Source organism: Henckelia pumila, chromosome 2 (assembly GCF_033568475.1).
Source record: "Henckelia pumila isolate YLH828 chromosome 2, ASM3356847v2, whole genome shotgun sequence".
Lineage (NCBI taxonomy): Eukaryota > Viridiplantae > Streptophyta > Magnoliopsida > Lamiales > Gesneriaceae > Henckelia > Henckelia pumila.
In genome coordinates, this window is record NC_133121.1 from 16,114,648 (window position 1) to 16,141,445 (window position 26,798).

A 26,798-nucleotide genomic window follows, 5' to 3' on the forward strand; every position below is an offset into this window, starting at 1 on the left:
TATAATGTATTTATTTAATATAAAATAATTTTATATTATTGAGTAGAATGTGAGACCCATAAATAATGAGTGTTAATGTTAAAATGACTGTGGGTGAAAATGGTATATATTATTAACAGTGAGACTCATGACTTTTGATGATGTGGAGAGTGTTATTGATATTATTAACACAAGAGCATTGCAGATGCTCTTATCTTTAGCACACTCGAGCTCGTTGGCTTTGCTTAACTCAATCCACGTTGGACTACATCAACGATTTTACTAAATACCCAAATTGGTAATATTTTGGGAACTCTTAGAGAGTTTTTGCAATCACTAAAAAAATGATTGTTAGATTTTGGCTTAAAAAAATCAGTTTTGTGTGTTTCTTAAACTCAAATTATGTGTTAGCTTATACTTAAGTTAATTGAAATCCAAAAGTTAGTCATATGGTGACTATGATTCTCAAAAAAATGATTCTAATAAAAATGTCAATGTTAAAATCAATCTAATCACTTATTTATCAAACACTACCCAACTTATTTTTTAAATTTTCACATTTGTTTCCAAGCACTATCTACTTTTGATTTTTCTTAATTTTTTTATAATCTATAAATTTAATTAATTCTACAAAAGCATAATCCTTTACAAACACTACCTTAATTTTACATACTAGATGATCTTGAGTATGATAAAAAGTCTTTAGGAGTTTACCTGCATTTTGATTACGATGACTAAAAGCTATTTTGACATATAGTATTTGATCGTGTACGAAAAAACCCAACAAAATTATGAAATTTGACAAGTTGTTGATGTGTAAAATCTTGATTGCACTCATGTTACCGGATTAATTATCTCATTAATCCATGGACAAAAGCAAAAAAAAAAAAAAAAACTACGACACTTATAAAGTAAAACAAGTCCTTTTTTTTTTTTTTAAAAAAAAAGAAAATAAAACAAGTAAAAAAAAAAAAGTAAAACAAGTCTTACAACTAAGAAAAAGAAAGAAAAAAGAATAATTTATTTATTAATGCTAAAAATGGGAACCAATTCACCAAACAAATGAAAAGAAAACAAAGAAAAAGAGAACAGCGGAAAAAAAAAAAAAAACAAAGAAAAAGAGAACAGGGAATGGCTTCCCTTAAAATAAAATAAAAATAAAAATAAAAATAAAATGAAAAAAAATAAACGAAACCCAGCAGATTCACACGCGGCTCTATTCAGCCAACCCACCGGGAGAGGAGGTTCGCGCTAAACATTAGTAGAATTCAATTAAAAACTGGTGACCTAATTTTCAAATTCTATCCCCTTCCCCAATTTGTTTCGGACACCAAAATCATCCAAATTTCCTCAACCGTCTTCATTTTGATTTCCAGGTATAATAAACTTTCTCAATGTCGTAAGGGTGGTGTATTTCAATGAATTGTGTGTAGTTTTTTTTTACTAGTTGGTGGTGGTTAACATAGCATATGAATCACTGAATTCCATTCGATGTACTTTTCGTTTTCGCTTAGTTTTTTTGCCTGTTCCTGTGCCGTGTCTTCTTTATTTGTTTGTTTGTTTGTTTGTGTGGCAGTCATGTGGCCTAGGGTTTTATAATGAAACCCTAAATTTCTTATTCGTGATAGTTTGTTGCATGAGAAAATTCGGTCGATACGGTTGCCATGTTTACAGATATTGTTTTTTTAACACAATTAATTACTCCCAAGCCTATGTAGTGTTTTTAGCTTTGGTTTGTGAGCTGGGGAGTGTTTGTTTTTAATTGGATGCTGCAAATTGATCTTTCCATATCTAGGGAAATACATCTCTACAGGGAAAAACAATAGCGTGTTTTGTGTAGTTTATAAACACCGCTTAGCTGCTTCTTAAACTGGTCTACATTTTTTCATTTGGATTAATGTCGCAAAAACATCACAAGAACCTGTGTATGGAAAGAAAACAACGTTAATCATACAATTGACCATCTCTTCTTAAAATGGATTTATGTGCCCATGTAACAATCGGATTGTGAATTTAGTGCATGTTAACCAGTATGTTTTTTCAGAATCAAAGCCAGGCCCATGGATAATTTTATAGGTTTGATTTTTAACATTTGACAATCTAAAATCAATGAACTGATCTTCCCCGTACCTACTTGTTCTGTAAGACTTAATATATATTGCACATCAATTCGGAGTTAGAAGTATTGCCCAAAAGTAACTAATTTCTCCTCTCAAAATTATGCCAGGCACACCATTCTTATTATGGAAGATAGTGAGTCTATGTTGGCACAGACAACCACTATTTCTGGTTATTCTTCGGTAGATCACAATAATGCAAAAAATGCAGCTCTGGTGACTGGTGCTTCTGTAGTTCACGCTAATGCTATTGCATCTGATACAGCAGGCTTGGTTGCTTCATCTAGCTTTATGATTGCAGGCGTTTCAGCAGCACATGGATCCAACATAGATCTTGGAAATTCAAACTCTACAGATGTGAATGCGTCCATGGATTCAACCCAAGTTACTGGTAATGGTAATAGTGTTAGCAAGGCAATGGAAGTAGCAACAGCTATTTCTGAAAATGGGATTGATTCAGAAGCTAATGTAGCAACTGCTACGCAACATCATCCCGTGGATCGTTCTGGTATTTACTCTTGATGTACCAACTAAATTTGCTGCTTATGCATATATTTGTCAGTTTCAAGCATTTGGTTTGCTCATGAACTGGATTTTCATTTTAATAAACACTTGAAAATGTGGTCAATGTGGTTTTCTAGCCTTTTTGACTCTTGGTCTTGGACATGTTAATAGTGAATAAAAAAAAAGGCATAGTTTCTACTCTCTATTTAAATCGTGTAGAAAATAAAATTATTGATTGTGGCGCCTTTCATGCTTAAGCGTTTGGGATTAGTGGTTTCAACATGGTGTTAGAGCGAGCAGATCACGAGTTGAAATTCTCGGTGCACAAAAAACCCAATATATTTCTAAATTGGTCCCTAGTGGCTTTTGCTGCCTAGTATCCAACCAGTTGCACGAATACGACTTGAATATGAATTTTATATAGTACTCAGTCTCACGCAAACATTTGCGGCAATTGGTTGTAGTGTCTTCCAAGGACTCGAAGAGCGCGAGCTCTGGTGAGTGTATACAAGTGATTTCCACAATATGTATTATGGCAATGGCTACTTTTGAATGAATAATTCGTTCATTTTATTGACCTCCATCAGAACAGCTCACACCAGTAAGAAAAGCACTTAGTATCTTAATGTGTCGTTACTAATAATTATCAATGCATTTTCATGTAAACAATAAATGACAATTCATAGTTGCTATTGTTTCCTTTGTCACTGATAAATGAAGATGTTTTATCTCATTATCCTAAGCATGCATCTAAAGTAGGATCCTTGTGCTTCAAACCTTCTCAAAGTATAGCTGAAGGTGTATGGCCTAAGAGTAGATGCCTTGAGGACCATTGTCTACAGTTTACTAACGTTGTATAATCATTTTATAACATAGATCATAGTTACACAATTTTTTTTTAGTCATCACTGCATCAATCAAAACTTAATCATGAACTCTCAGAAATGAAAATGTGGCTGGTCATTGATCATTTCTTTCACATGATAATGAAAATGGGAAAGGGATCATAGCATTCATGCATATGAAACACCCTTTTTTACTATTTTTGGATAGTTTTCATACAAATCTACTATTGTTTCCTCCAATGCTGGCCAATAATGGAGTTTATGTTGAAGATATCTGACTCTTTTTCCCTCATGAAAGGCTTAATTCATTTGATAAACATTTAATGGCAGAACGGAGTGAAGAAGAAGACAGATTATGGAGCATAGTGACTACTAATTCCATGGACTTTAATGCATGGACTTCTCTAGTCGAGGAAACAGAGAGAATGTCTGAGGTATGCCTGATGGATCAAAGCTTTGTGGGTCCTCACTTGTTTATCTTTTCCCCCACGATTAGTCAACATGCGTGCTTTGTGTGGGGGAGTGGGTATTATTTTCTTAATTCTTATTCCCCAGCCATACTGGTTGAAAATGGTTTTCAATTCCCTACCAATAGAGTTATAACACGAGGTTCTCAAACTACTAAAGCATATTACTTGACTCTCACATCGTTTCTTCTTTGTTATGTTGCTAAGGATGTTCGAATGACGGATTATTTTACTTTCATGGTCATTAATTGAAACTCAATTTTTTTACAGGGTAACATAAATAAGATTCAAAAAGTTTATGATACATTTTTAGCTGAATTTCCTTTATGTTACGGCTACTGGAAGAAGTTTGCTGATCATGTGGGACGCCTCAGCTCAGTGGACAAAGTTGCAGAGGTTTATGAACGAGCTGTCCAAGGAGTTACCTATTCTGTTGACATGTGGTTGCATTATTGTGTATTTGCCATTTCCACTTACGGAGATCCTGATACCATCAGAAGGTCTTTTGTTTATTTTATTCATTTTGGTTCAGCCCATCTGGTCATCCATGATTGCTGTTGAAATGCTTTTATTGATATTCCACTTCATTTGTCTGCAACAGCATTTAATTGAGTATTTTGTGTTAAGGTTTGTAGGCAATGTACTCTTATTGAACGTCCCATGGTGTGCAAACTCTCGATGTGTGGCTTCTATATTTTGCAATAATAAAAAATTGTCGCACACTATCATTTTCCCAAGGCTATAATTATCGATATTTCTGTGCTGTACTGAACTTTACCACTTCAAAGTTCTAAAAGGGTACATCACTTCTTTCGGGGAAGTATTGTAAAATTCTTTCGAGTAAGGTAAAATTTTCACTTAGTGCAGTATGTTTTTTTGGGTGAATTAACACCAGTGTCTTGTTCACTTTTGGGTAATATCTTTGGCTTACACGTATCTGTATTAAATGATCCAATATTCTTTTCCTCTTCTGGTGTTTCAGGCTATTTGACAGAGCATTAGAATATGTCGGAACTGATTACTTGTGCTTTCCACTTTGGGACAAATATATTGAGTATGAAATTTTACAACAAGATTGGGCTCGTGTTGCCAATATTTACACACGGGTTCTGGAAATTCCAAATCAGCAAATGGATCGCTACCTCGAAGGGTAATTCTCTACCTTCCTGTTCGTTATTATCAATGGAATATAACTGGCATTAGAACCGGTTTAGATTTAGAAGCTGTACCTTAAAAAAACTCTTAAATATATTCAAAATTTTAAAGTAAATTTATTAAAAAAAGCAGAATAGGTTTTGACGTTTGGATAAATGTTGAAAAGTGTTTGTGTTTTTATTTTAAATATAAGTAGAAGTAAAAATCCAAAAGCCATAAATTCTAGCTTCTAAAAAAGCATTTTTTTGAGTGTTTTTAAACAACTTTTGTAACCAAACTAAGAGAAGTGTTATTTTTATAATTTTTTTTAATCCATTGCCTTCTCCAACCAAACGGATTCTTATTCGTACAAATGAAATCTCATGTTAACTTTCCTTGTGACAAATCAACATATTCATGCTAATGTTTCCTGCCTGATTTCTGGTCCACAACTCTTTGGGATAGAAGTTGCGAGTTTCTTATTCAGTATGATTTCTTCGTCAATAGTTTACAGATCGAATGAAATTCTCATGATAGATGATTTTTAACTCTTGTACCTGTTGTCCAGATTTAAAGAGTTGGTTGCAAGTCGACCTCTATTGGAGTTGCGAACATCCGAGGAATCCACGGCAGCTTTTGGTGAAGTAAACGGAGACGTCCCTTCTAATGCTACCGAACAATCTTATAATCCTGTCAGTGCCAGCTTAAACGATGCAGAGGAGTTGGAGAAGTATATTGCCATTAGAGAAGAGATATATAAGAAAGCTAAAGAGTTCGATGCAAAGATCATTAGTTTTGAAACTTCTATCAGGAGGCCTTATTTCCATGTGCGGCCCCTGAACACAGCAGAGCTTGAAAATTGGCACGCCTATCTTGATTTTATTGAAGTCGAAGATGACTTCAATAAGGTATCCACGTTTGTGTTTGTGTTGGACATTTTTTATTTAATCTTTGCATGTAGTTTTAGTTGTCCTTGTTATGCATTGACTTACAGTTAAGTAATATGTGCCGCCTCATATGCTTTATTGGCTAACCGTTGGAGAAGCATCATTTAAAACGGGGTATTGAACTTGGACTAAAGCATGGGACATCCATTTGCTTTCTATAAGGCTAAGTACTTCAAACTCTCATTTGTGAGTCGAAATTCTGGGTTCATGATGTGTTGTCCAACTCAATATTTGTTTTAAAGTTCCAATGTTATGAATGCAGGTCTATATTATCTTCCTAACCATCTATCTGTCAGTCAAGGAGGGTCCCTCCTTTCGTATTTGAGGGGCCTCCTATTCCACCAACGGAGTATTCCTTGTGCATTTCTCCTTCGTAATTTTTTCTATTGTTTCTTAAAAATTCATTATTTGAATTTAAATATGGTAACATGTAATTCTAACGACCTGCTCAGGTTTTCAAGCTTTATGAAAGATGTTTGATTGCTTGCGCCCTATATCCTGAGTACTGGATAAGATATGTTTTGTGCATGGAAGCTAGGGGCAACATGGAGCTTGCCGATAATGCACTTGCTCGTGCTACCCAAGTCTTTGTTAAGGTATGAATTCCTCTTTTACTTGGAACTACGCTGGCTAGCTATTTTCTAATTAATCATGGTATGTCCAACAGCTTACCGACTGAAATCTTTTATAACCTACATGTTTTATGATTGTATTTTGCACGACTTTGCCTCGTATGTGCTGCATTCCTTTCTTATATTGATCAGCTGTACATATGTATTTTGTATATGCCGCCTTATTTTTCGAAAATTATCTCGCTATTTATTACTTATTTAGAACTACAATACATTTAAGAAATTTGCATGTTTGAATCTGTCCAAACGAAGCAGATTGGAAAGGCATCCTACACAATTAGTGAATATAATAGTTTTCGGCATTTTAAAACTTCCTAACAAGATATATCAAGTAGTTTTCCTCCGTCGTTTATGTGTCTTCTCCAGAGTCTAGTAGCTTGGGGCTGGATGTAAGTGCTTGTGAATCTAGTGATGACTATTAATCAACTTGTATTTGCTTCAATGGGGATTCAGTTTTTGTTGGGGGATTGTAACTTACGTTGCTGTTCTTTATTATTGTATCTCGGAACAGAGGCAACCAGAGATCCATCTTTTTGAGGCTAGATTTAGGGAGTCTCATGGTGACATTTCTAGAGCCGAAGCTGCCTATCAGCTTGTGCACGCCGGAATTTCGCCTGGACTTCTAGAAGCAATAATTAAGCATGCCAACATGGAACACCGGCTTGTAAGATTGCTGGATTAAGCTATTAAGATTTGGATATGGGGAGGATTGGTTGAATCGTTCTGGTTATTTTTTATATTTCACAGGGAAATCTGGAAGCAGCTTATTCTATATATGAGCAGGCCATTGCAATTGAGAAAGGAAAGGAAAATTCACAGACTCTGCCTTTGTTGTTCGCTCAGTACTCTCGTTTTCTACTCTTGGTAGGTTTTATGTTTAAAAAAATATATTTTGCTGCTAACTTCTGTTTATGTGACACTTTCAATTAATGTCTAGGACTAGTTGCAGGAATCAGTTTCCGGACATGGTGAACTTATCTTGCTGCTTGACTAAGTGTTGTTTAATTTATCTCCTGGTGGAAGCCACATCAATTGCTAAAATGTTTTGTGCTGTAACACAGATGAGTCAATTGTTGCTTATTGACTTTGACATCTCACATGTATTTAAAATATAGGCTTCTGGCAATGTGGATAAGGCGAGGGAGATTCTTGAAAGAGGGGTGGAGAACGAGCAGTTATCAAAACCTTTTTTGGAGGTTTCCTCTCTCTTTCTATCTGCACCAATCTATCTTCCTCTTTAATGTCTTTCTTCTCTCTCTTTCTAAACGAAGCAATAGAAAGTGCTGGAAAATGTAAAACACCTGTTTGTTCATTTTTTGGGCATTTTCTCTTTTAAGTTTATTTATCCCTGCAATTTCTATGATTTCAGGCAATGATCCACTTAGAATCAATTCAGCCTCTCCCGAAGCGGATAGATTACTTGGATTCTTTAGTTGAAAAATTCATAGTCCCAAATAATGGAAACGTAGTTGTTGCAAATGTTGCAGAAAGAGAGGAGATATCAAGCATTTTTTTGGAGGTAGTTTATGCCATTTACATTTACTTGCCTATAAGTGCTTGGAGCTCTAGGTAGAATATCCAGGTTGACACCCTTTTGTACATGATTTCTAAATTGTTTCTATGGTGGTTGTCTTGGCCTTTGCATAATTATTTGCTCTTATACGTTCGGTCAATGCAAGAGCTTGTAATGGATTTGCTGTTTAGTTTTCTGTGATCTCTTTTCACCCGTGCTTCAACTTATGAGCGTTATGCAGTATGTCATGTGAGCCTCTAGCTTTTGAGTTTTACATGGACTTATCATGTATATATTTTATTTTGAAATATTGATGTGCTTTATTTTTGTGGATTTTGTTTCTCATTATTCTGGTTGACAAATGGTTAGAGTTTTAATGGGACTACTTGTTTTTTCAGTTCTTGGATCTTTTTGGAGATGCACCGTCTATAAAGAAGGCTGGTGATCGGCATGCTAAACTGTTCTTACATTACAAGAGCGCTGCAGAGTCAAAGAAACGCCACTCAGAGGATTATTTAGTTTCAGAGAAATCAAAATTCGCAAAATCAGTTACTTCACACTCTATCCCTTCTGAATACCCCAGCACACAAAATCAGTGGGGGGCTGGTTATGGTTTACATGCTCAAACTTGGTCCCAAGCCTCACAAGCTCAAGCTCAACAGTGGACCCCTGGCTACGCGCAACAGGTACTTGCACTAATTTTATTTATAGGGTCAGTTTGGATATAAAAGTCATTGGCTTAAAAAAGCACTTAAATAAGTTCAGCTTTTTAAAGTGCTTTTATTAAAAAAAAACAGAAGCGGTTTTAGCGTTTGGATAAATAGACGAAATTTCTGGCTTTTAAAAAAGCACTTATTTGGGCTTAAATAAGTGTTTTTTTAAAAATGACTATTGTAACCGAACGCCTAAGTTTTTAAGAAAAACACTTTTTTTTTAAAAATAAGTGCTTTTCTTTGGTTGGCTTTCGTAACCAAATACACTCGTAGTTAGCAAGGGTTGGCTTTTAGTGCTACCTAGCAATTTGACGAAAACAATTGGAGATATTGTTATGCTGTTGAGATTGTTTTTCAAATCTTATTATGTCTGCCTAAATCATGACAAATGGGAATTAAGGTTCCGTTAGCACAAGTAGTTATAAAATATATTTATAAAAGTGTTTTTTACAAATTTTTTGCAAAAATGTTTTAAGGTCTGTTTTAAAAATAAATTATTTTTATGGAGAACTATTCTATAAAAATATTTGTAGAGTTAATGAGATGTTTGATTATTCTAATAACATAAAAAAACACCTCTCAAATTTTTTTATTGCATTATTTGGTGAACACTTTTTAAAAAAATATTTTTGAAAAACGTTATACAAAAATCTTATCCAAACACGTATTTTAAGTATTTTTCACTTATAAAATACTAAAATCATTTTTAAAGTATTTGTCTAAACGAAAGATTATTGTTTGATCATGATGTTTATGTCTTGAAATGTAAGTTCGGTCAACGAAATTAATATCTCTTGTGTAGTTCTGTGTAACACGCAATTCTCCACATCCCAGGATTTAAAACGGATTACTCAGTACAATCTCACTAACCAATATTATTTTTTGCATCACATTGGAGGAAGGTCATACAGTGTATTTTGGTCTTTATAGGCTATGTATGGTAGTTATGGAGCAAGCTATCCACACCCACAGATACCTACATCTGTGCCCCAAAGTGCGGCCTATGGAACGTATCCTTCAACTTACCCTCCTCAGGTAACTCAAAAGTTAAATATCTAGATAACCGACTTCTTTTCCACCATTTGTTTTTGTTACTTGTTGGATTTTTTTAATATGGTTTAAAGATTCTATATTAATGTTTTTCACTTCTGTCTAAACTTCACATCTGGGCAACCCATAGCCCCCGAAGCCTACTACTCCCATGTTCTAGATGTCATTTGTCTATTTTGTTTGGATTTAGGAATTTTTTGACTCACAGAAGCAGCACAAGCACAAAACTCGTGTTCATAGCTTTAGCCCAGCCCGAGTGTAATTTGCTTGCTGTCCTTTTCACAAAAAGTCGTGATTATTTACTTCATGTGATTTCCAAATTCCCCCAACAGACTTATGCACAGCCAGCAGCAGGTGCAACTATGACTCCAGCGCAGCCGTCCGCAGCTGTTCCACCGGCCACATATTACAGCAGTTACTACTGAAGAAGCAAAGGTCATCCCTGTCAGTTTTACGGCTTTTTTTTTTTCCAATCTTGAAATCGACTGTCATTTTAAGGAATGGTAGCTAGCGTGGCAACCCGTTTACATGTTGACGATCCCTATGTTAATCAGTATTTATTTGTTGTTGCGTCCCTTCGGAGATTTATATACTTAGGATTAAGATTTAGGATCAGGATAGACTTAACGGGAGATAATAGCTGAGGATTTTCAATTTGTATGCATCAGTTTCAGACTTACCGATTTGAGTGCATTGTGATGGAGTAGTTTTTGCGAGAATTTTTTTATTTTTTTAATGGAAAAAAGAAATGTTACTCACAAAAAAAGAAAAAAGGAATTAGATGTCTAAACTCTAAAGTATGATATTTAAGCTTCTATCGTTAGTTTCTTTTCAAAATTTAAATGATTTTTCACTAATATGTCTAAATTTTTATATTTTTTGCATGTTAAAAAAGTCGAGGATACTTGTGAAAAGTATCTTGTTTAGTATTTTGAATGCAATAATTTTGATTAATTTGGTTGGCGGGAATTGTTTAGTTGTTAATATTATAGTGTTCTTTAGGCTATTTCAATATGTTACATTATTTTTGTGCAGTTTTTGCATAAAAAAAATATGATTTCTGCATAAAAAATAAAACAATTTTATAATTTATTCACATATTTCCAGTTCTTTCTTATTTAGTTTCTTTCCTTTAACATATCTTAACCATTTTCAATTTTTTTTTAAAAATTTATAAAAGTGTTAACTTATTTTTATGTATTTATATCACTGAAAAACGTAAAAATCAGTGACAATTATCTAATATTATATATAAAAGTTGAGCTTTTTAGAGGGGCGATGCCAACTTTTTATCCGAAATTACCCTTATAATTCATATATGTAAATTTGAGTTTATTTGTATATATTTTTTTCATATTTTTTTCGACTAACAATTATAGATAGGATAAATAATTTTTTAAATTTATTTATAAGTAAAGATTTTATTTATGCATATTTTTATATTTTTCTCACCTAACCATTATAGATATGATAAATTGATTAATAAATTTTTATATTATTTTAGAAATGAACAAAATAATAGATTTAAATATTATTGAAAAATAACATTTATATGTCATATACAATATTAAATATATTATATGGTTTTATACACACGCAATACATGTAATTGCGTGTGCGATTATGCTAGTTTCAATGGTGTATACTGCACGTATCAGTCAGTAGTATACGTATTAGTCACTGGTACATAATAACGACAACCAATTTCATTTAAATTAATAAATACGTTTGTCACTTCAATGAAATAATATAAATTACATGAAGTAGTTTATTTAGATAGTTTCCCTTCTTTTAATTATTTTATATCAATTAAATTTATGTTAAAAATTGTTTAGCCCATAAAATTGGAAGTTATTTTATCAGCCCAAAGTAGAACATTTCTCATCGGTTCAATTTCTGAAGCTTCTATAGCCCAATCGGAAGCCCATGTGGAAGAATGAAATCCAAGCCTTTGAAGGTGGGCGGCAGATTAGAAAGAAATTGAATTCAACAATTCAAGACTAACTTAAAATAAGTTGAGAAAAAGGTGGAGGAGTGGACCAATTGTGGGCTACGTGGAGTAGTGGGAAATTATTCATTTTTTTTTAAGCCAAAACCATCGGCAGAAGCATGGATTCAACACACAATCAACATTCACAACAAAATTCCAAGCTCCAACCAAAAGCTCTGAATTCTTAAACATATTTTATGCAAATTTTCGATATTCATATTTTCATGCTTATGTCCAGAAATTCCAGCACACATTTCCAGCACTTTTTGCTAGTTGCTCGAAGTGTCTGGTAGAATATTTTCTGTTTTTAATGGCAAACATGTGACGTTTTCAAGTTTGTAATAACAATGTTCAATTTTCGATTGTTATTAGGACTTTTTCTCCATAAATTCTTGTGTTCTTAGGCATATAACTGGTGAAATTGAGATCGATGACGAAACCGGTAATCACATTTCGCTTGATTTTAGAAGTTAGATTATCTTTTCATTTTCATTTTTATATTTTGGCACGGTCATGCCTGACATGCCAGCAACACTCCACACTCACCAATTTTTATGCACAAACATAATTTTGGCATGCTCGGTGAGACCAGATGCCGCCAAAGAACCGCAGAGATTCCAAGAAAGGCGAAGGGAAACTGTCGCAAGATGGTGCAATAGGAGAGTCTGTTCCTCATGTAGATGCTATTGAAAATATTGTTCAGCCAGAGGTTGAGCATGTTGAGACGAACATGCAAACTAAAGAAGGAGGATCCGGTGAAATTCTAGAGACGGTTTCTTCTTAACACTTTGATTCTATGGTCTCAAAGAAGTTTGAGGACATGAATATGATGGTCGCTAGCACCATGGAACGCATGGAAGAAGCACACAGGCTTATAATCTCGACCATGAGCTTTATGCAAGGTGAGATGAGCAAAATCAAATCTAGTGGAGAAAATGTGCCAAAGATCATAGAGAAATCTCAGGAGCAGACAGTTAATCCAAGGAAAACTGCTGATGAGAGTCACAAATCCAACGAAGTGGTAGATCTAATGGAGGTTCCTCGGCTTGTGATCATCGTCGCCTTGGAAACTCTGGATCGGGTCATCAGAATGACAGGTACACCCCTCATTCCAAAATAGAGGATGGACTTTGGGAGAGAGTTCCACCAAACTAGAAAGTCAGTGGTAAGACACCTGTTATTTAGAGTTTTGCAGTTACCAACCCTGGAGCACAACCTGGTTTTTATGATGAACCGTATGCTCGCCCATTTTCTATGTTGAACACTCGGGTGACAACCACTTACCATCATCCATTAAATGGACCACCGGCAGTGGACCAAGAACTTTTCCCCAACCATCCCTGCTGGAATATCCTCCCAGACATAACGATATAAGGTCGCACATCCTCACTTGTTTCAATTCCAATTACTGGCAAAAATAGGCGATATTCTAACTGATCAAGGGTAATTGTCAATCTACTTACTAGATCTATTCATCTAGAAATTCCCAATAAATAGAATCACCATGTGTATAATGTTCACCCATTGAGGAATATCCATTTCAAACTTATTCTGACCACATGAAGATCAAACTCTATAATCAATCGAATTTCCTTGGCACTAACCCAGTACCGAAACTAAATCCAATGAATTCAGCTATCGCTGAAAATCATCCCGATAGTTATACCCTTGGCTACAACTGCGTAGCATATCAAGACTGAGGTAGCCTTTCCTGAAAGCCTATCTGGAATAAACCCTCCCAAAAAACATTGGCATAAGGTCGCGCTTCCTCACCCGTCTCGATCAACCAACACAGTCCACAACCCATTGAATAAACCATCACCTTGCCCCTGATGAAAATCCATCATCACATGGCAACAACCCAAAAAGGTCAATTCCTATCAGCTGGTCTAGGAAACTACCCAGATCAAATCATTAAATAGCTTAGTATGAATCATGCCCCGGATGAAACACATCATTCCTGGCATCAATCTCATAATCACATACTTACCCAACCTTTCTAGGAGAACACTTAGAACTAATCACAATACCTATAATCCGGTTACTCAAAAGCTTATGAGTTACAATAGTTGAACATTAAGCAACTAAGACAATCATTGAAATTATCTGTATAACCCAATACTGAAAAATCATTAAACCACTGAACCGGGTTTAATATAATTCTTATTACAAATCCTCAGTTACAACCACTAAGAAATCCCAACAGCCTGAAATCAATAATACAATTATTCAATTGCTTACAAAGGAAATACTATTTACAATAAATCTTAATACAATATTTAAAACCCAAGTACGTGGGAAAATCTTTCATTCCATCTACTGATCTTGAACGTGAGGTTTTCCGTCTGCCATCACCCGAAAGCATCAATACAAGCATACTTTGACAGACATATTTTCCCATGATCTCCAAAAGATTCTTACTAGTCTATCGGGTACGTCACTGTTATATGGTATATTCCCCGGTGGATTAGATAAGATCTTCATGAAAATCTCTCCAACTGCTTGTGGAGAATCTTTAGAGGAGTGCTGTCCTGGTCAAAAGAAATGAACGCAAGCATCACACGTGCCCCAACCAATCCTCTACTACTACTTCTGACATCTGGTACTTGATCCAAAACTAAGATCCGCATGAGTCGAAATCCTGACGCTAATACTGGCGATGACGATCTCGAGACCCTCTAAGTATCTTGCAAACTCAGCATCCAATGCTGATAAGGACACGATCCTTCTCTACCAAATCAAGTCACTATCAATCGTGCCGATGATGATAGTCTTCGTCTGATGTAGCCAAAAATCACTTGTATACGGAATATACCATGATGGAGAAATCGTAGTAGGACTGTGATGCAATAGAATTAAAATCCCAGCAAAATAATAATTAGAGCGTAATTGATAGGAATCAAAATCCTGCCAGAATATTAATTATAGAATCCCAGTAGAACTCTGTTGGCTAATGTCATTATAAATTCAACGTCATAGTCTTTTCATCACAACTTACTAACTCAAAGTTTTTGATTTTTTTTAATTGCAGAATTTGCATGAACGACGTGTCAAAAATCTTTAGAGGCAGAAGTAATCGGATTTATATGGCAGGTACAAATAAATTTTGTATCATATTCCCCTAATTATGGTCAACTTTTAATTACGTCTCCTCTCTCCCCCCTTTTTTTTGTTTTATGCGTTTTTTCCTCTTTTTTTTTTTTTTTGAAAGGAGTTTCTGTGCGTATGTCTATATGTGTATCGTACGTTATCTTCATCCTCTCCATGTTTCATCATCGTCTCCCCAATTCACGGCCAAGCTGAAGGCAGTTCTCGGTGAGGAGACGACGAGGTGTGACGGCGCTGGTGTATTGTTGCCGGCGAAGGTGATCCTCAAATTTCAGCCATGGTAACGTGAATGAAGGAGGGGGCGGCGTGGTTGTGCAGACCGAGGAGGGGGTTCACAGCGGTGTTACTACGTGAAGGAGGGCGGCTATGGGGTGGCGAGGGGCGGTGGCATCGGGAAAGTTATACCGGCGTGTTCGATTTCCAGTCATGGTCTGTCCACTGGTCGTGGATAATTCCTTATCTGGATTCGAAGGTGGTGATAACCTGATTGTGTGAGGTCGTGGTGGTGGGTGATGTCCCGGCGAAGGATTACCGTCGACGTTCCTGCCATGGACTAGCGTATAAGCTGTCCAAATCTGGACTCAAAAGGAAATGAGTTTGCGAGGCACGGTTGTTGGCTGATCGAAGATGATGATGCGTGGCAAGGATCGATCATCGAAAGCGCACCGATGAGACCTGCAGCTGATGAAATGTCGTCGGAGATGCGGTTGATGGTGGGGCATTTGTGCCGAGATGATGGAAGATGATGGCCTATGGATACACACGCATATACATAGGATATACATATTCTGCAATATACTCAATAATTGAAATAAAGCTGCGGGTGTTAATATTTGTTAATATTCTTGAGTTGATTTACATGATATTATTTTTTGGTAAAATATATATTTTTATTTTATATATATATTTTTTCTAAAAAATCATTGCAGGGCATCCTCCACGGGATAAAGTATTTTCGGTGTTGGTTCCCACAGACGGCGCCAAGCTGATATAGCCAAAAATCACTTGTATACGACACGTTGCTTCCGCAAAGTCTGGAGTATCAACGGATCCTTGTATGTTCCCGGTGGAGATCTTCAGTGGGTTGTTCCTACGTCACAAAACAAAATCAGAGGAGCCGGGAGGGTTCCCGGCGAAGGCACTCCGACGCTCAAGTCAGTTATTACTCAAGGAATAATAATCAAGAGTAGAGCAATATAGTGCTAAAGAAAGAGTGTACCTTAATAATGAGGTGACTTGAGCTATTTATAGATGTTTGGAGAGCTTTATGGGCTTGAGCCTCTTATGGGCTTTTGTAAAAATTGGGGTCTGCTTGAATTAAATATATATTATATTTAATTAAGCTTGGGCCTTTAAAATATTCGGAGTGAACCTTCATGATTGGGCTCAGGCCCAGTTGAATTTTTAGGTGTAACCTATCATCGTCATTCCAGCATCCATCATAGTTCCTACGGTCAATTTTGATAATCTTTCTACAATAATAACCCAAGTCAAACCCAAAATACCAATAATATGTTATAAATCTTATTGTATGCTCTGATATCAATAAATGTAGAGACTCAATCCGGATCCACTACTAATCAGAGATTATTGCTTAATTAAGCAGACAATAAACAATAATCATAAATAAATTGCGGAAACTTAAATATATGCTAGACCGGCAGAATACAACCGGTAAAACGAATTCAATAATACAACCCAATTAAAATAATTCAATAACCTAGCTACTAATCCATCAGCTCTTGCTTGGTCACCACCTAATCCCAAATCCTAGTGGAACACCAACTGCCCCGTCGAATGGGATATTCAGAAAACACAGAAAATACTGGGCGTGAGCACAAAATCTCACTACAAAAGTACAAATATACATATATCATGAATGCACATGCAATATGAAGGGTACTGGAAAACCTATCCAGAAGACTGCTTAGTCAAGGCGCCATGGTATGTAGCATGCTGGGCCGTCGCATAAGGAGGTGGCTCCCATACCATAAAATTGTGGATATAACCAGATCCAAGTCCATGATAATCCATCAACTAAAAATACGGGGCTGAGCGACCCCTAATACGACTATGCAATTCAAGGCTTAATAGCTCAACATGTTCATGCATTCAACATAATATCAATGCATATAAAATGACACAGAAGACATGCAAACATAATACATGTATATTCAACCTGGTATCTCGGATAATACGTTCGTACCTTAATATACTCCTAGATGTTCCCGTATCTACAGTCTAACATTACAATGCAAAAGTACTATGTATCATTAATCATGCTCTAAAAGCCTTAACTAAGTTATTAAATACTCCCTAATATTTTTAGGAAACTCGTACCATACCTGCGTCCGTCGTCAGCCAATTGATGGCGATAGCCCCAAAATTTGGGCACAACTCTGCTACTATCCATGTAGCGCTCCGCCACTCCCGGCCTTCCAGTAGGATGCCTAGAAATCCCTAAAAGCCCAAAAGACTAGCTAGAATGAAGAAAAGAAGGAAAATGGTGCACTTGGAAATGAGCTCGACACCCCTATATATAGACAAAGTTTGGAACCTCCGAACGCACGATCGGAGCTTCCGATCCATTCGAAACATTCGATCCCTTACATCAAAACTCCCTCCGCCAACCACGTGTCTTTATTCTTGAAGCTGGCTGCCGACAATAGATTCCGATTTCATGGACATCACTGCTTACATAATATTACAGACAACTGGTATTGGGACGTTTGGAGCTTCCAAACATACCCTGAGCTTCCGAACTGGAACTATGGCTCCGATATGTTTGGAGCTTCCGATCTACCCAAAGCTCAAAGCTCTTACCGGACCATTTTGATCGTTCTGAATCCATTTTTCAACTCCTTAAACTCATTTGAAGATGTCATAATTATGTTTTAGCCAAATAATCATAATTATGCACTTGATTAACTTAATTTTGGGTACGAGTTACTATAGTTGGCCCGTCTGACCAAAAGATTGGAAGCCATCGGCAGAAAGTGCTAATCTCACGTTCCTTATTTCATCTGCAAAAGTTGAGTGTGTTTCATTGAAATTATGTCAATCAGGTGATTCCGACGGGTGCATAATTGTTTCCCCATCATACAAATGTTCGTGGTACCAATGCATGTGTGACGTCGTTGCATCTGAAGCATACAACCATTGGAAACGAGGGGTGATTGGGAAGTAATACATCCTCTTGTACTGAGTTTGCTTCTTACTCTTCCGCGATCCACGTGATCGACTTTGTTTGTAACGTGGATGCTCACAAAATTTGCATTCAGTCAACTCACTATCTGCACCCCAATATATCATGCAGTTGTTGTTGCAAGAATCAATCATCTCCACCGGCAGTCCTAAATCCTTGATGAGTTTCTTGGTTGCATAAAAACTATCAAGAAAACTGTGATCAGGAGGACATTACGCAGTCATTAATTGACACGTGTCATTGAAATTTATTTCAGACATGTTATGCTCATGTTTCATCTTCAACAACCTTGCAAGAACAGACAACAAGGTATGTCCGTGTGGATTCCCTTCCCAAATCTCCTTCTCCGTCGATTTTATCATGTTAGGATCCTCGATTACGTTGACGTTGGGATCGTCGACGACATTGATGTAAGGATCCTCGTTGATATCTTCCACCTCATTAACATTTTGGTAATCATAAGGAGGTTGTTCGAATTCGAATTTATATTGACTGTAAGTATGTGTGCTTGGATCCATTGGCGTTGAAAAGTTCGGTGTTTCAAAGTCTTTGGTCGTATGTCGTCTACTACGGGATGAAGATGGTGCATCCATATTAACTCTTGGAAACGACGGACGGATGTAATCCTCTTCATGAAAGAACCAATTGTAGTAATTATGAACGAACCCATATATGCACAAGTGTACCTTCACCGTGTCCTCGTCTAAGTAAGTTAGATTTTGACATTTTTTTTCGGTTGCTAGGATACCTTATTCGACCATCGGGTAAACATGTAGGATTACTCCTTGCAAAAGCAACAAATACATACATCCCATTAATAAAATCATTAGTTAAAAATTCATTAACTACTCGTCGATCCATCCAACTCCGATCGTAAGTCATTCAATCCTACAATATATATAATACTTGGATGTGTTATTATTTTCGAACTATGAGCAAAACTTTGGTAGTGTAATAATTTTTTATATATACCACTTACACAGACACATATATATTTGTTTACTTACACAGACACATATATAAAATAATATATATAATGTCCGTATAAAACATAATCACAAAATTCAATGAAATTTATTTACTTAATTATCTACAAGTACACTGACCGCCGCGACACACACCCAAATATTATCAAACTTAATCTACACGCACTGTGACACACACACACACGCAAACAAACAAACACTTAAACGCAGATCATATATAATATATATGAGATAATTAATACAAATACAACGGAATTTATTTACTTATATCTACAAAAACTCAATGATATAGTTGAATTATCATCGAACTAGACAACATTAATAGGTTTAACTGAAAATCTAGTAGGCAAACAAAATAAAACATAATAAAACATTACATTAACAAAGTATATATGTATACCACACTTTATAATAAACAAATATTTTATATGGAAATTACGTACCTACACTTTTAATTTGTGGAATATGCGGCAGAGAAGAATGGTTGTGACTTGTGACGGTGCAATATAAAACAACCGTTACACAAGAAAATAACACACTTAACTTTGATTAAAAAAACGTCGCAACATAAAGGTATCTTTTCAACGCGTACAATTATTGAGTATTTGTAGCTGAAATTTTGCGATGGTTTTTGGAAAATCGTCGCAAAATAAAGGTATCTTTTCAACGCGTACAATTATTGAGGCACCTTCACGTAGAAGGCGTGTTGATGCAGACATCCATGAATTGCGACGGTTATTCACAAAGCGTCGCAAATGCAACGGTTTATCTAAAACTTCCGCAAGATATTTGCAACGGTTTTAGTAAACCGTCGCAATTGTTTTGAAAAATCGTTGCAAATATTTTTGTGACGATTTTATATAACCGTCTCAATTGCTACGGTTTTTAAACACCGTAGCAAATATTTTTCAACGGTTTTTTAAACCATCGGTCCATCGCAAATAAAACTGTGGCAAAATATTTGCAATGATTTTATATAAACCGTCGCAATTAAGACAGTTTTTGACTAGCGACAATTTTATAAAAAGTGTCAAATTTTGCAACGGTTTTAATAAAACTATCGCAACTTGCGAGGTTTTTTTGTAGTGTTTGGGGGTCAAATCTCTTTACGTTTTTCTTGCTGCCGCTGTCGGAATAATTTCACTAGAAAACTTTTTTTAAAACAATCATTTTGTACAAACCCGATCCAATTGATGACACACTCTTAATTAGAACTCCTAGCATATTCAGATAATAAAGACGATAAACTCCAAGTAATTTACACTCGATCATCAAGGATCCCCTCTAACTTCTGCAACCATTCTACTTCATCTACTAAGTTCAACTGAGGTTACGGTTGAGGAAGGATTTAGCATATGATGGCTGCACAATAAGCATATGTGATCCTTAAATGATCTGATATGAAATATTGAAGTTGATCTATGATTCTCTTTAAATGCTCCTAGACATGTGAGAATTCATTAGTAGATAAAGTTGATTGGCCATATTCGTGTTCTCGGTCACTCTCTTTGGATTCTTTGAAATTTCTTTTTTCATATAAAAATTTCTTCAACGATCATATTTGATATTTCTATTCATATATACAGTTGTCTGAAAATCATGTTGTACTTTGTCACTAACTATAGCTACATTGAATGTTTTTATCTTTTGTGTCAATGAGCCGTATGATTTAACATTGCATTTGTTCATCAGTTCTGGATCGCTTGATCTTTGTGACCTGAAACTGATGTATATCTAGGACCAATATCTTGATTTATCAATTCTTTGTTTTGTTCCTAACATGATAATATTCAATGGAGGTAAATGTCATATTAATTAAATACAGAAGATTTGAATTCCAAAATTTTAAATAATATTTGAAAATTTCATTTATTAATCATGAAAAAAATGACTAACATTTATAGCTTATTTACAGACTGTGATATAAAGGCAACATTGGGAGGCTTCCAAATATTTTAGAGATCTTTTTAACTTACAGAATTCTCTATAAACCAATTATATATATATATATATATATATATATATATATAATTTTTTTATATTAGTCTTGACTTTGTAGAAAATTATAGAATTGGATAGAGTAATCTTTCTCTAAAATGAATTTTTGTTCATATCTGTAGAATATTCAAGGAATAATTTGTTGATGATTCTAGAAACTTAATATCTACAATATGATTTGATCGATTTTAGCTGTTGATTCATAGATTGACTAATATAAATAGGAGTTTCATTTCATTTGTATCCATCCAAGTTTCAATTTTTCAAGTAACACGAGTAGAAAAAATCTCTTGTTCTTATGTTCTTGTTTTAGAGGCTTAATTATTATCTTTCGGTGAAGGTCAACTAAGTATCGGCGTTTGAGTTTGATATTTGATGAAATGATAAAAATAATAAATATAAGGACAAAAAATGATTTTAATATCTCCATTTTAAATGCATGGTTAATCATAGGTGTAAAATAGTGTGTCTATCATACTTGTGCTAACTTCTTTGGGCTTACTAATTGTTTGGGCCTCTGTTAAGCCAATGGACTTGAAAACTCTTGGTCTAATGTCCAACTCGGTAGTTAGTTGGTAAAACGATTTTGAGGAAGTCATATATCAGCTCAAGAGAATCAGTTGCAACACATGAGAGATACAACTGATTCTGAGAGATACAAGATCACAATAGAGGCAAGTGAGCTCAAATCAACAAGCACAGAAAGAACATTGGAATCAGAGGTGATTACCCAGAGCAGTCAAGAAGAGAGAAGAGGATCAAAAGCAAAAGGAGATTGTATAGAACTCAAGGGCAGAAACTTGAGCTGTAATATGTAATTCTTCTTTCTTGTTGTAGATTGTAATCGGATTATCTTTGAAACCTTGTTAATAAAGTGATGGCTGGTTTTCCGTGGATGTAGATCTCTCTAAGGGATCAAACCACGTAATTTCATTGTGTTCTTGAGTTGATTACGTTGCATGATTCTTCCTTGGTCTGGTTCTTCGAGAAGAGTGATTGCTTGCTGGTTTATTGAGTTGCTCGTGAGTTCTCAATTGGATTAGAGTCGATTGTGATTGCTTTGTTTCTTGTTTCATTACTTAACAGTAGGGATACAATCTGACCAAACTCAGGACAATCATGTCTTGTATTCATAACTCTGCGTGTTTAACTCGCATTGAACCCACTGAAAATTTTAAATTTTATTCAATACAATTAAAAAAAATATATCAATGAATTTATTTTCAACTTTATATCAGTAATATTTAAGGATAGAAAAAAATATTATCACTAAGTTAAAATCTATTAATTAATATTCAACTAATAACAAAAGGAAAATAATATGTATATATGTATAAAAATTAAACATGTCATAATAAGATAAACTTGTTTAATCTTAAAATATTATTAATTAAAATTATGCATTAAGTTATAGGCTAGTATTTTTGTTTCAAAGGTTAACTAGAATATGTCAAAGTAGCGGTTTTTAAAATTTTTTGCTTTCACGTTCATTGCTAGAATTCATCTCTTCTCCATAGAAAATTTTTTGTTATTTTTTTTTAATAAAAAAGAATGATTCCCCGCAAAAACAGTATACAATCTCATTATTTTTCCCCATTCACCGTTTCAAAAACACATTCCATTCTTCTAAACCATAATCCCTTCACCAAAATCCCATCCCAAAAAACACGAGGAAAATCTTCAAGAAGTTACAGGAAACCATGAATCCTCATTCTTTCAAGGTAAACAATGTGATCATCATTGCAATCACATTAACTTTCTTGATCACATCTTTCATGGTCCCCGGGGCCGAAGCCGATTCCACGTGGAAAGCGCTAAGCGCGATCTTCCCAAGGATCGAGGTGACGCTATCCAACGAAGAAAATCATACGGTTTGGTTTATGTGCCAGATGACTAATTCAAGTGATTCCTTGCAGCCACTCGAACCTAAGAAAACCTATCGGTTTGAGTTCACGCAGGTGGCTTTCCCCATGCGATGGTGCTATTTGTACATCAATAAGAATAACCACGGGTTCTTTTGGGCCTACACGGTGAGGGCGAGATGCACCAAGTGCTTCTGGAGCATCGACAATCACCCCCTCTTGTATCGTGGAGATAAATCGCGTTGGGAACGACAGAAAGTCTTCATGCCTCAAGATTTCAACATCGATGAATATCTTCTATAAAAGTTGGCATTCTTGAAATTGTGATCTTCTTTTATATTTTATGTTGGTCCATTGAAATTTGAAATATACGTACGTGCATTTGTATCATGCTTTGGCCAGGTTTAATTTAAAAAGCTACATCGATTGTTGTTGTAAATTTGTGTTGTTCGATGAATGACGAAATTAAAAAGGTAAATTCTATCTTAGCATCTCGATATAGGATAGAAAAAATACCGTTAAATGGTAGGGGGTGTTGTATTTTTGACTGAAGATATACACAAATTTTGTGTTATTTTGTTCTAAACATCTTACTATATTATTATAGTAGAGAATATTTAATTAACAAACTTTCAATTAATTGGTAAAACTTGAGATAAAATTATGATTATATGCACACATCGCGTGCAAGAGACAATAGTATATGTATATATATGTGTGTGTATATATATATATATTTATGTAGACAAATAAAATATAAAGTATATATATTTATTTGTGTATCCAAATATTTATGGTCAACTTCGTTTGGATGTAGATGCCAGTTTTCATGAGGTGGCAAATCGTTGTGGTGTAGGAGGTGTGCTCCGTAATCATAAAGGAAGGTTATTAGCTGCATTTGGCCGTTCGTTCTCGAAACCTGAATCAGTGGATATGAGAGAATTATTAGCTATCCGATAAGGACTCAAAGTCATCCAAGATAATGATCTCCAACAAGTCTCTGTTTTTTTTTCCGATTCACTCTTGGCTAGCAGTCACGAAGCCTCTGAGAGATTTGAGCTATGTTGGATTATGTGTTGCATAGATCAAGGTATCAATGGCCTCTTTGAATATTATTTCTTTATCTCGTACCCGGAAGACTGCTAATAAAGTGGCCCACTATGCGTCAAAATTTGTTTGTTCCTCTCCTGCACCTTTTTTTAGGTGTTTGGAGTTTTCTTTCTTGGCTTATTGTTCTTGTAACTAGAAACACTATTGGTGATTAATAAAGGTTACAAGTTTTTGTGAAAAAAAAAATCTAAAGATGCAAGATTAAAGTTGAAATTTGATGAAATGATAAAAATAATAAATATAAGACAAAATAATTCGTCGAAAAGGCGTTGCGATGGCTTTTTGATAACCGTCGAAAAATTACAACGGTTTTACAATGGTTTAACCGTTGCAATCTTTGCAACGGATTTTGAAAAACCGTTGCAAAACATTGCTTGGTTTTTAAAAAACCGCTGCAAATGTTTGCAACAGTTTTTTAAGAACCGTAGCAACAGTTTGCAGCGGTTTTTAAAAAAACCGTTACAATAATTTCAATTGACCTTTTCTAATTAAACCTTGCTAGATTAATATTAATTTATATTTTTTAATTTAAATATCATTTGTTTATTACTAACATTACAATATTTAATTAATACAATTTATAATACCAAAATTTATAGCTACGAACCACAGTAATAACAATATAATATAATACACACATTCATGTTTCATCCACTATACTACCGAAAATACTTTGCATAATTGTGAGGTGACCGTGTCTCATCGTTGTCATCGTCACCGTCGCCATCGTCTTCGTCGCGGTAATGTGTTGGTTCCTCAATCCTCAGTGTCTTGCCCCTGCTTTTAGGAGCATGTGTGTCATCGGTGGACTTCTTCTTACCCTTATGAAGGGTAGAAAAGAAGGAAGTCATCATTCTCTCCAATTATGAAATACGGCCCAACATCCTTGCTTGTGTGTCGTTGGAAGCCTGCAACGCTAATGCATTTTGCTGCGACTGCATTTTGGCAACATCGGCCTCTGCCCTTGCTGCTTGTGCCTCATCTCTGGCGACACGAATCGCCTCATCATGTGCCACAAGTGATGACTTCAGCTGAGTACGAAAGCGAGGACGAGACATCATCTCATTCGGGTATATGGTCTTCGCGACAGCGCCGATATCATATACCCGTTGATGATTTACACCACCGACAGCATCCATAAAAATGGCATTTACCTCGTCGGCCGATAGATAGTCATGAACATCTCCACTCTGCAGATCTCCACTCTGCCTAATTGTGTACTGCTCTACGATGCGATGTTCCACCTCTTCCTATTTCTCCCACATTTACGATGATAAAAATCGGTCATGATATTAAAAATGGATATTTAAACAAATTATTATAACCATTATATAAATGAAAACGTTTTACATTTATCATTTTTGATTTGTCATAAGCAAATGTCTCGTCCTGTCGTTTGTGCGTCTTCAGGAAAATCTTCCAACTGCTAGGTTCTCTGTTCAGTGACTGACGCTACATTGTATGTATGTATTCATAATTGTATTATACAGACAGTGAATTGGAATGACGAAAATTAAATGTTATATTACTTATTGAAATAATTTTTTACCAGATTTGCAGTGTGCACGGCATAGGACTTCGATCCACCAACGTGCTTGGTCGTACCAGTCTCGGGTCCAGCAGACTCGCTATTCCTATTTGTAACTCGCTGCAGAATTCTTCCACTTAGTAGTCTCCCAATGTGCGAGCAATGTCGCCCAAACGGACGGATCGATAGTATGCGGCACATTCCCATGAGTTCTCCACTCATGCAATGCGCAGCGGTAGATGTCTCCACATTTGCTATACCAAATGTCTCGTACCTGTGTATCGTACTGCTCTTCCCATATGTACTGCCTCTGCACTTATTTAGAGTAGATAAGAAACACATTAACAATGCATAGTATAGAAAAAATAACAAACAATAAAATATTATAGTATCCGTAAAACAACATGCTACAAATTGCTCCCAATATCACGTACGATGCGCCAGGGGTGGATCCAGGATTTCGGTCTTGGGGGGCCGTCTCAAACTAAACACAAGATTCAAAAAAAAAAATTAACGTATCAGTTACATCAAATGTATGTTTTGAACAAAATATTTGTAGATTAAAAGAATTCGACGTTCATTAGAATTTTTGAAATTTTTTTATGATAGTATCAATACAAATATTTTTAATTAGCAATCAATTTCAATACATATCATCAATGCATCCAAGAGAAAATTATCCTTCATTTTGCTATGAAACCTAAATTTGTTAATATCCATGATTGATAATGACTTTTTTTCTATAATTGCTGTAGAACTTGAAACTGTAATCACAAAAACAATCACTCTCAAAACAAACTCCTATATCGATCTCTATTGTTTCTCATTCTCTTTTATTTATTTCAAATATGTTATTTAATTATTTTAAATATATATATATATATATATTTATATATCATTTTATTTTATACTCAATTCGTCTCATATATATACTTCTTTTTCACACATATTAACAATTGTTTTTTTTGAAAATTTTAACTGGTAAATAACTTTCCAATATTATCTTATTTAATGGATACTTATATGGTGTAAAAACAATTATTGAAAATAATATATATTTAATAAAAATCTCAATTAAATATGAGCATATTAATTTTAAATAAAAAGTGG

The 26,798-nt window shown here is 35.1% G+C and overlaps 2 protein-coding genes across 5 annotated transcripts; one reads left to right on the top strand and one right to left on the bottom strand.

The window, feature by feature from the left end:
• Positions 1–1,188: 1,188 nt before the first annotated feature.
• On the top strand, positions 1,189–10,370 carry LOC140881092 (pre-mRNA-processing factor 39-1). 4 transcript variants are annotated; one of them, XM_073286117.1, is made up of 15 exons: positions 1,189–1,355; positions 2,207–2,319; positions 2,398–2,604; positions 3,776–3,879; positions 4,183–4,412; positions 4,895–5,062; positions 5,615–5,954; positions 6,446–6,589; positions 7,137–7,289; positions 7,373–7,489; positions 7,741–7,821; positions 7,995–8,144; positions 8,537–8,824; positions 9,782–9,886; positions 10,234–10,370. In XM_073286117.1, exons 2-15 carry the CDS (start codon positions 2,223–2,225, stop codon positions 10,324–10,326), a joined length of 2,277 nt encoding a protein of 758 aa, XP_073142218.1. In that variant the 5' UTR covers positions 1,189–1,355; positions 2,207–2,222; the 3' UTR covers positions 10,327–10,370. The 4 variants fall into 4 exon arrangements, with proteins under 4 accessions (XP_073142218.1, XP_073142219.1, XP_073142217.1 ...); XM_073286118.1 differs by having other exon boundaries at positions 2,207–2,312; XM_073286116.1 differs by having other exon boundaries at positions 2,207–2,604.
• Positions 10,371–24,972: 14,602 nt separating this feature from the next.
• LOC140877275 (uncharacterized) lies at positions 24,973–26,030 on the bottom strand. The gene is made up of 3 exons (XM_073280816.1): positions 25,710–26,030; positions 25,511–25,612; positions 24,973–25,410 (listed from the first exon to the last, which is right to left on the bottom strand). The coding sequence occupies exons 1-3, from the start codon at positions 26,028–26,030 to the stop codon at positions 25,024–25,026; spliced, it is 810 nt and encodes a 269-aa protein (XP_073136917.1). The 3' UTR covers positions 24,973–25,023.
• Between the last annotated feature and the right edge of the window lie 768 nt (positions 26,031–26,798).

Coding starts and splice junctions, on each gene's coding strand:
- LOC140881092 (XM_073286116.1), top strand. CDS start 2,223: ATGGAAGATAGTGAGTCTATGTTGGCACAGACAACCACTATTTCTGGT. Junction 2,605..3,775: donor TCATCCCGTGGATCGTTCTG/GTATTTACTCTT, acceptor ATTTAATGGCAG/AACGGAGTGAAGAAGAAGAC. Junction 4,413..4,894: donor GATCCTGATACCATCAGAAG/GTCTTTTGTTTA, acceptor CTGGTGTTTCAG/GCTATTTGACAGAGCATTAG.
- LOC140877275 (XM_073280816.1), bottom strand. CDS start 26,030: ATGTGTTTCTTATCTACTCTAAATAAGTGCAGAGGCAGTACATATGGG. Junction 25,613..25,709: donor CCGTGCACACTGCAAATCTG/GTAAAAAATTAT, acceptor CATACAATGTAG/CGTCAGTCACTGAACAGAGA. Junction 25,411..25,510: donor ACAAATCAAAAATGATAAAT/GTAAAACGTTTT, acceptor TGGGAGAAATAG/GAAGAGGTGGAACATCGCAT.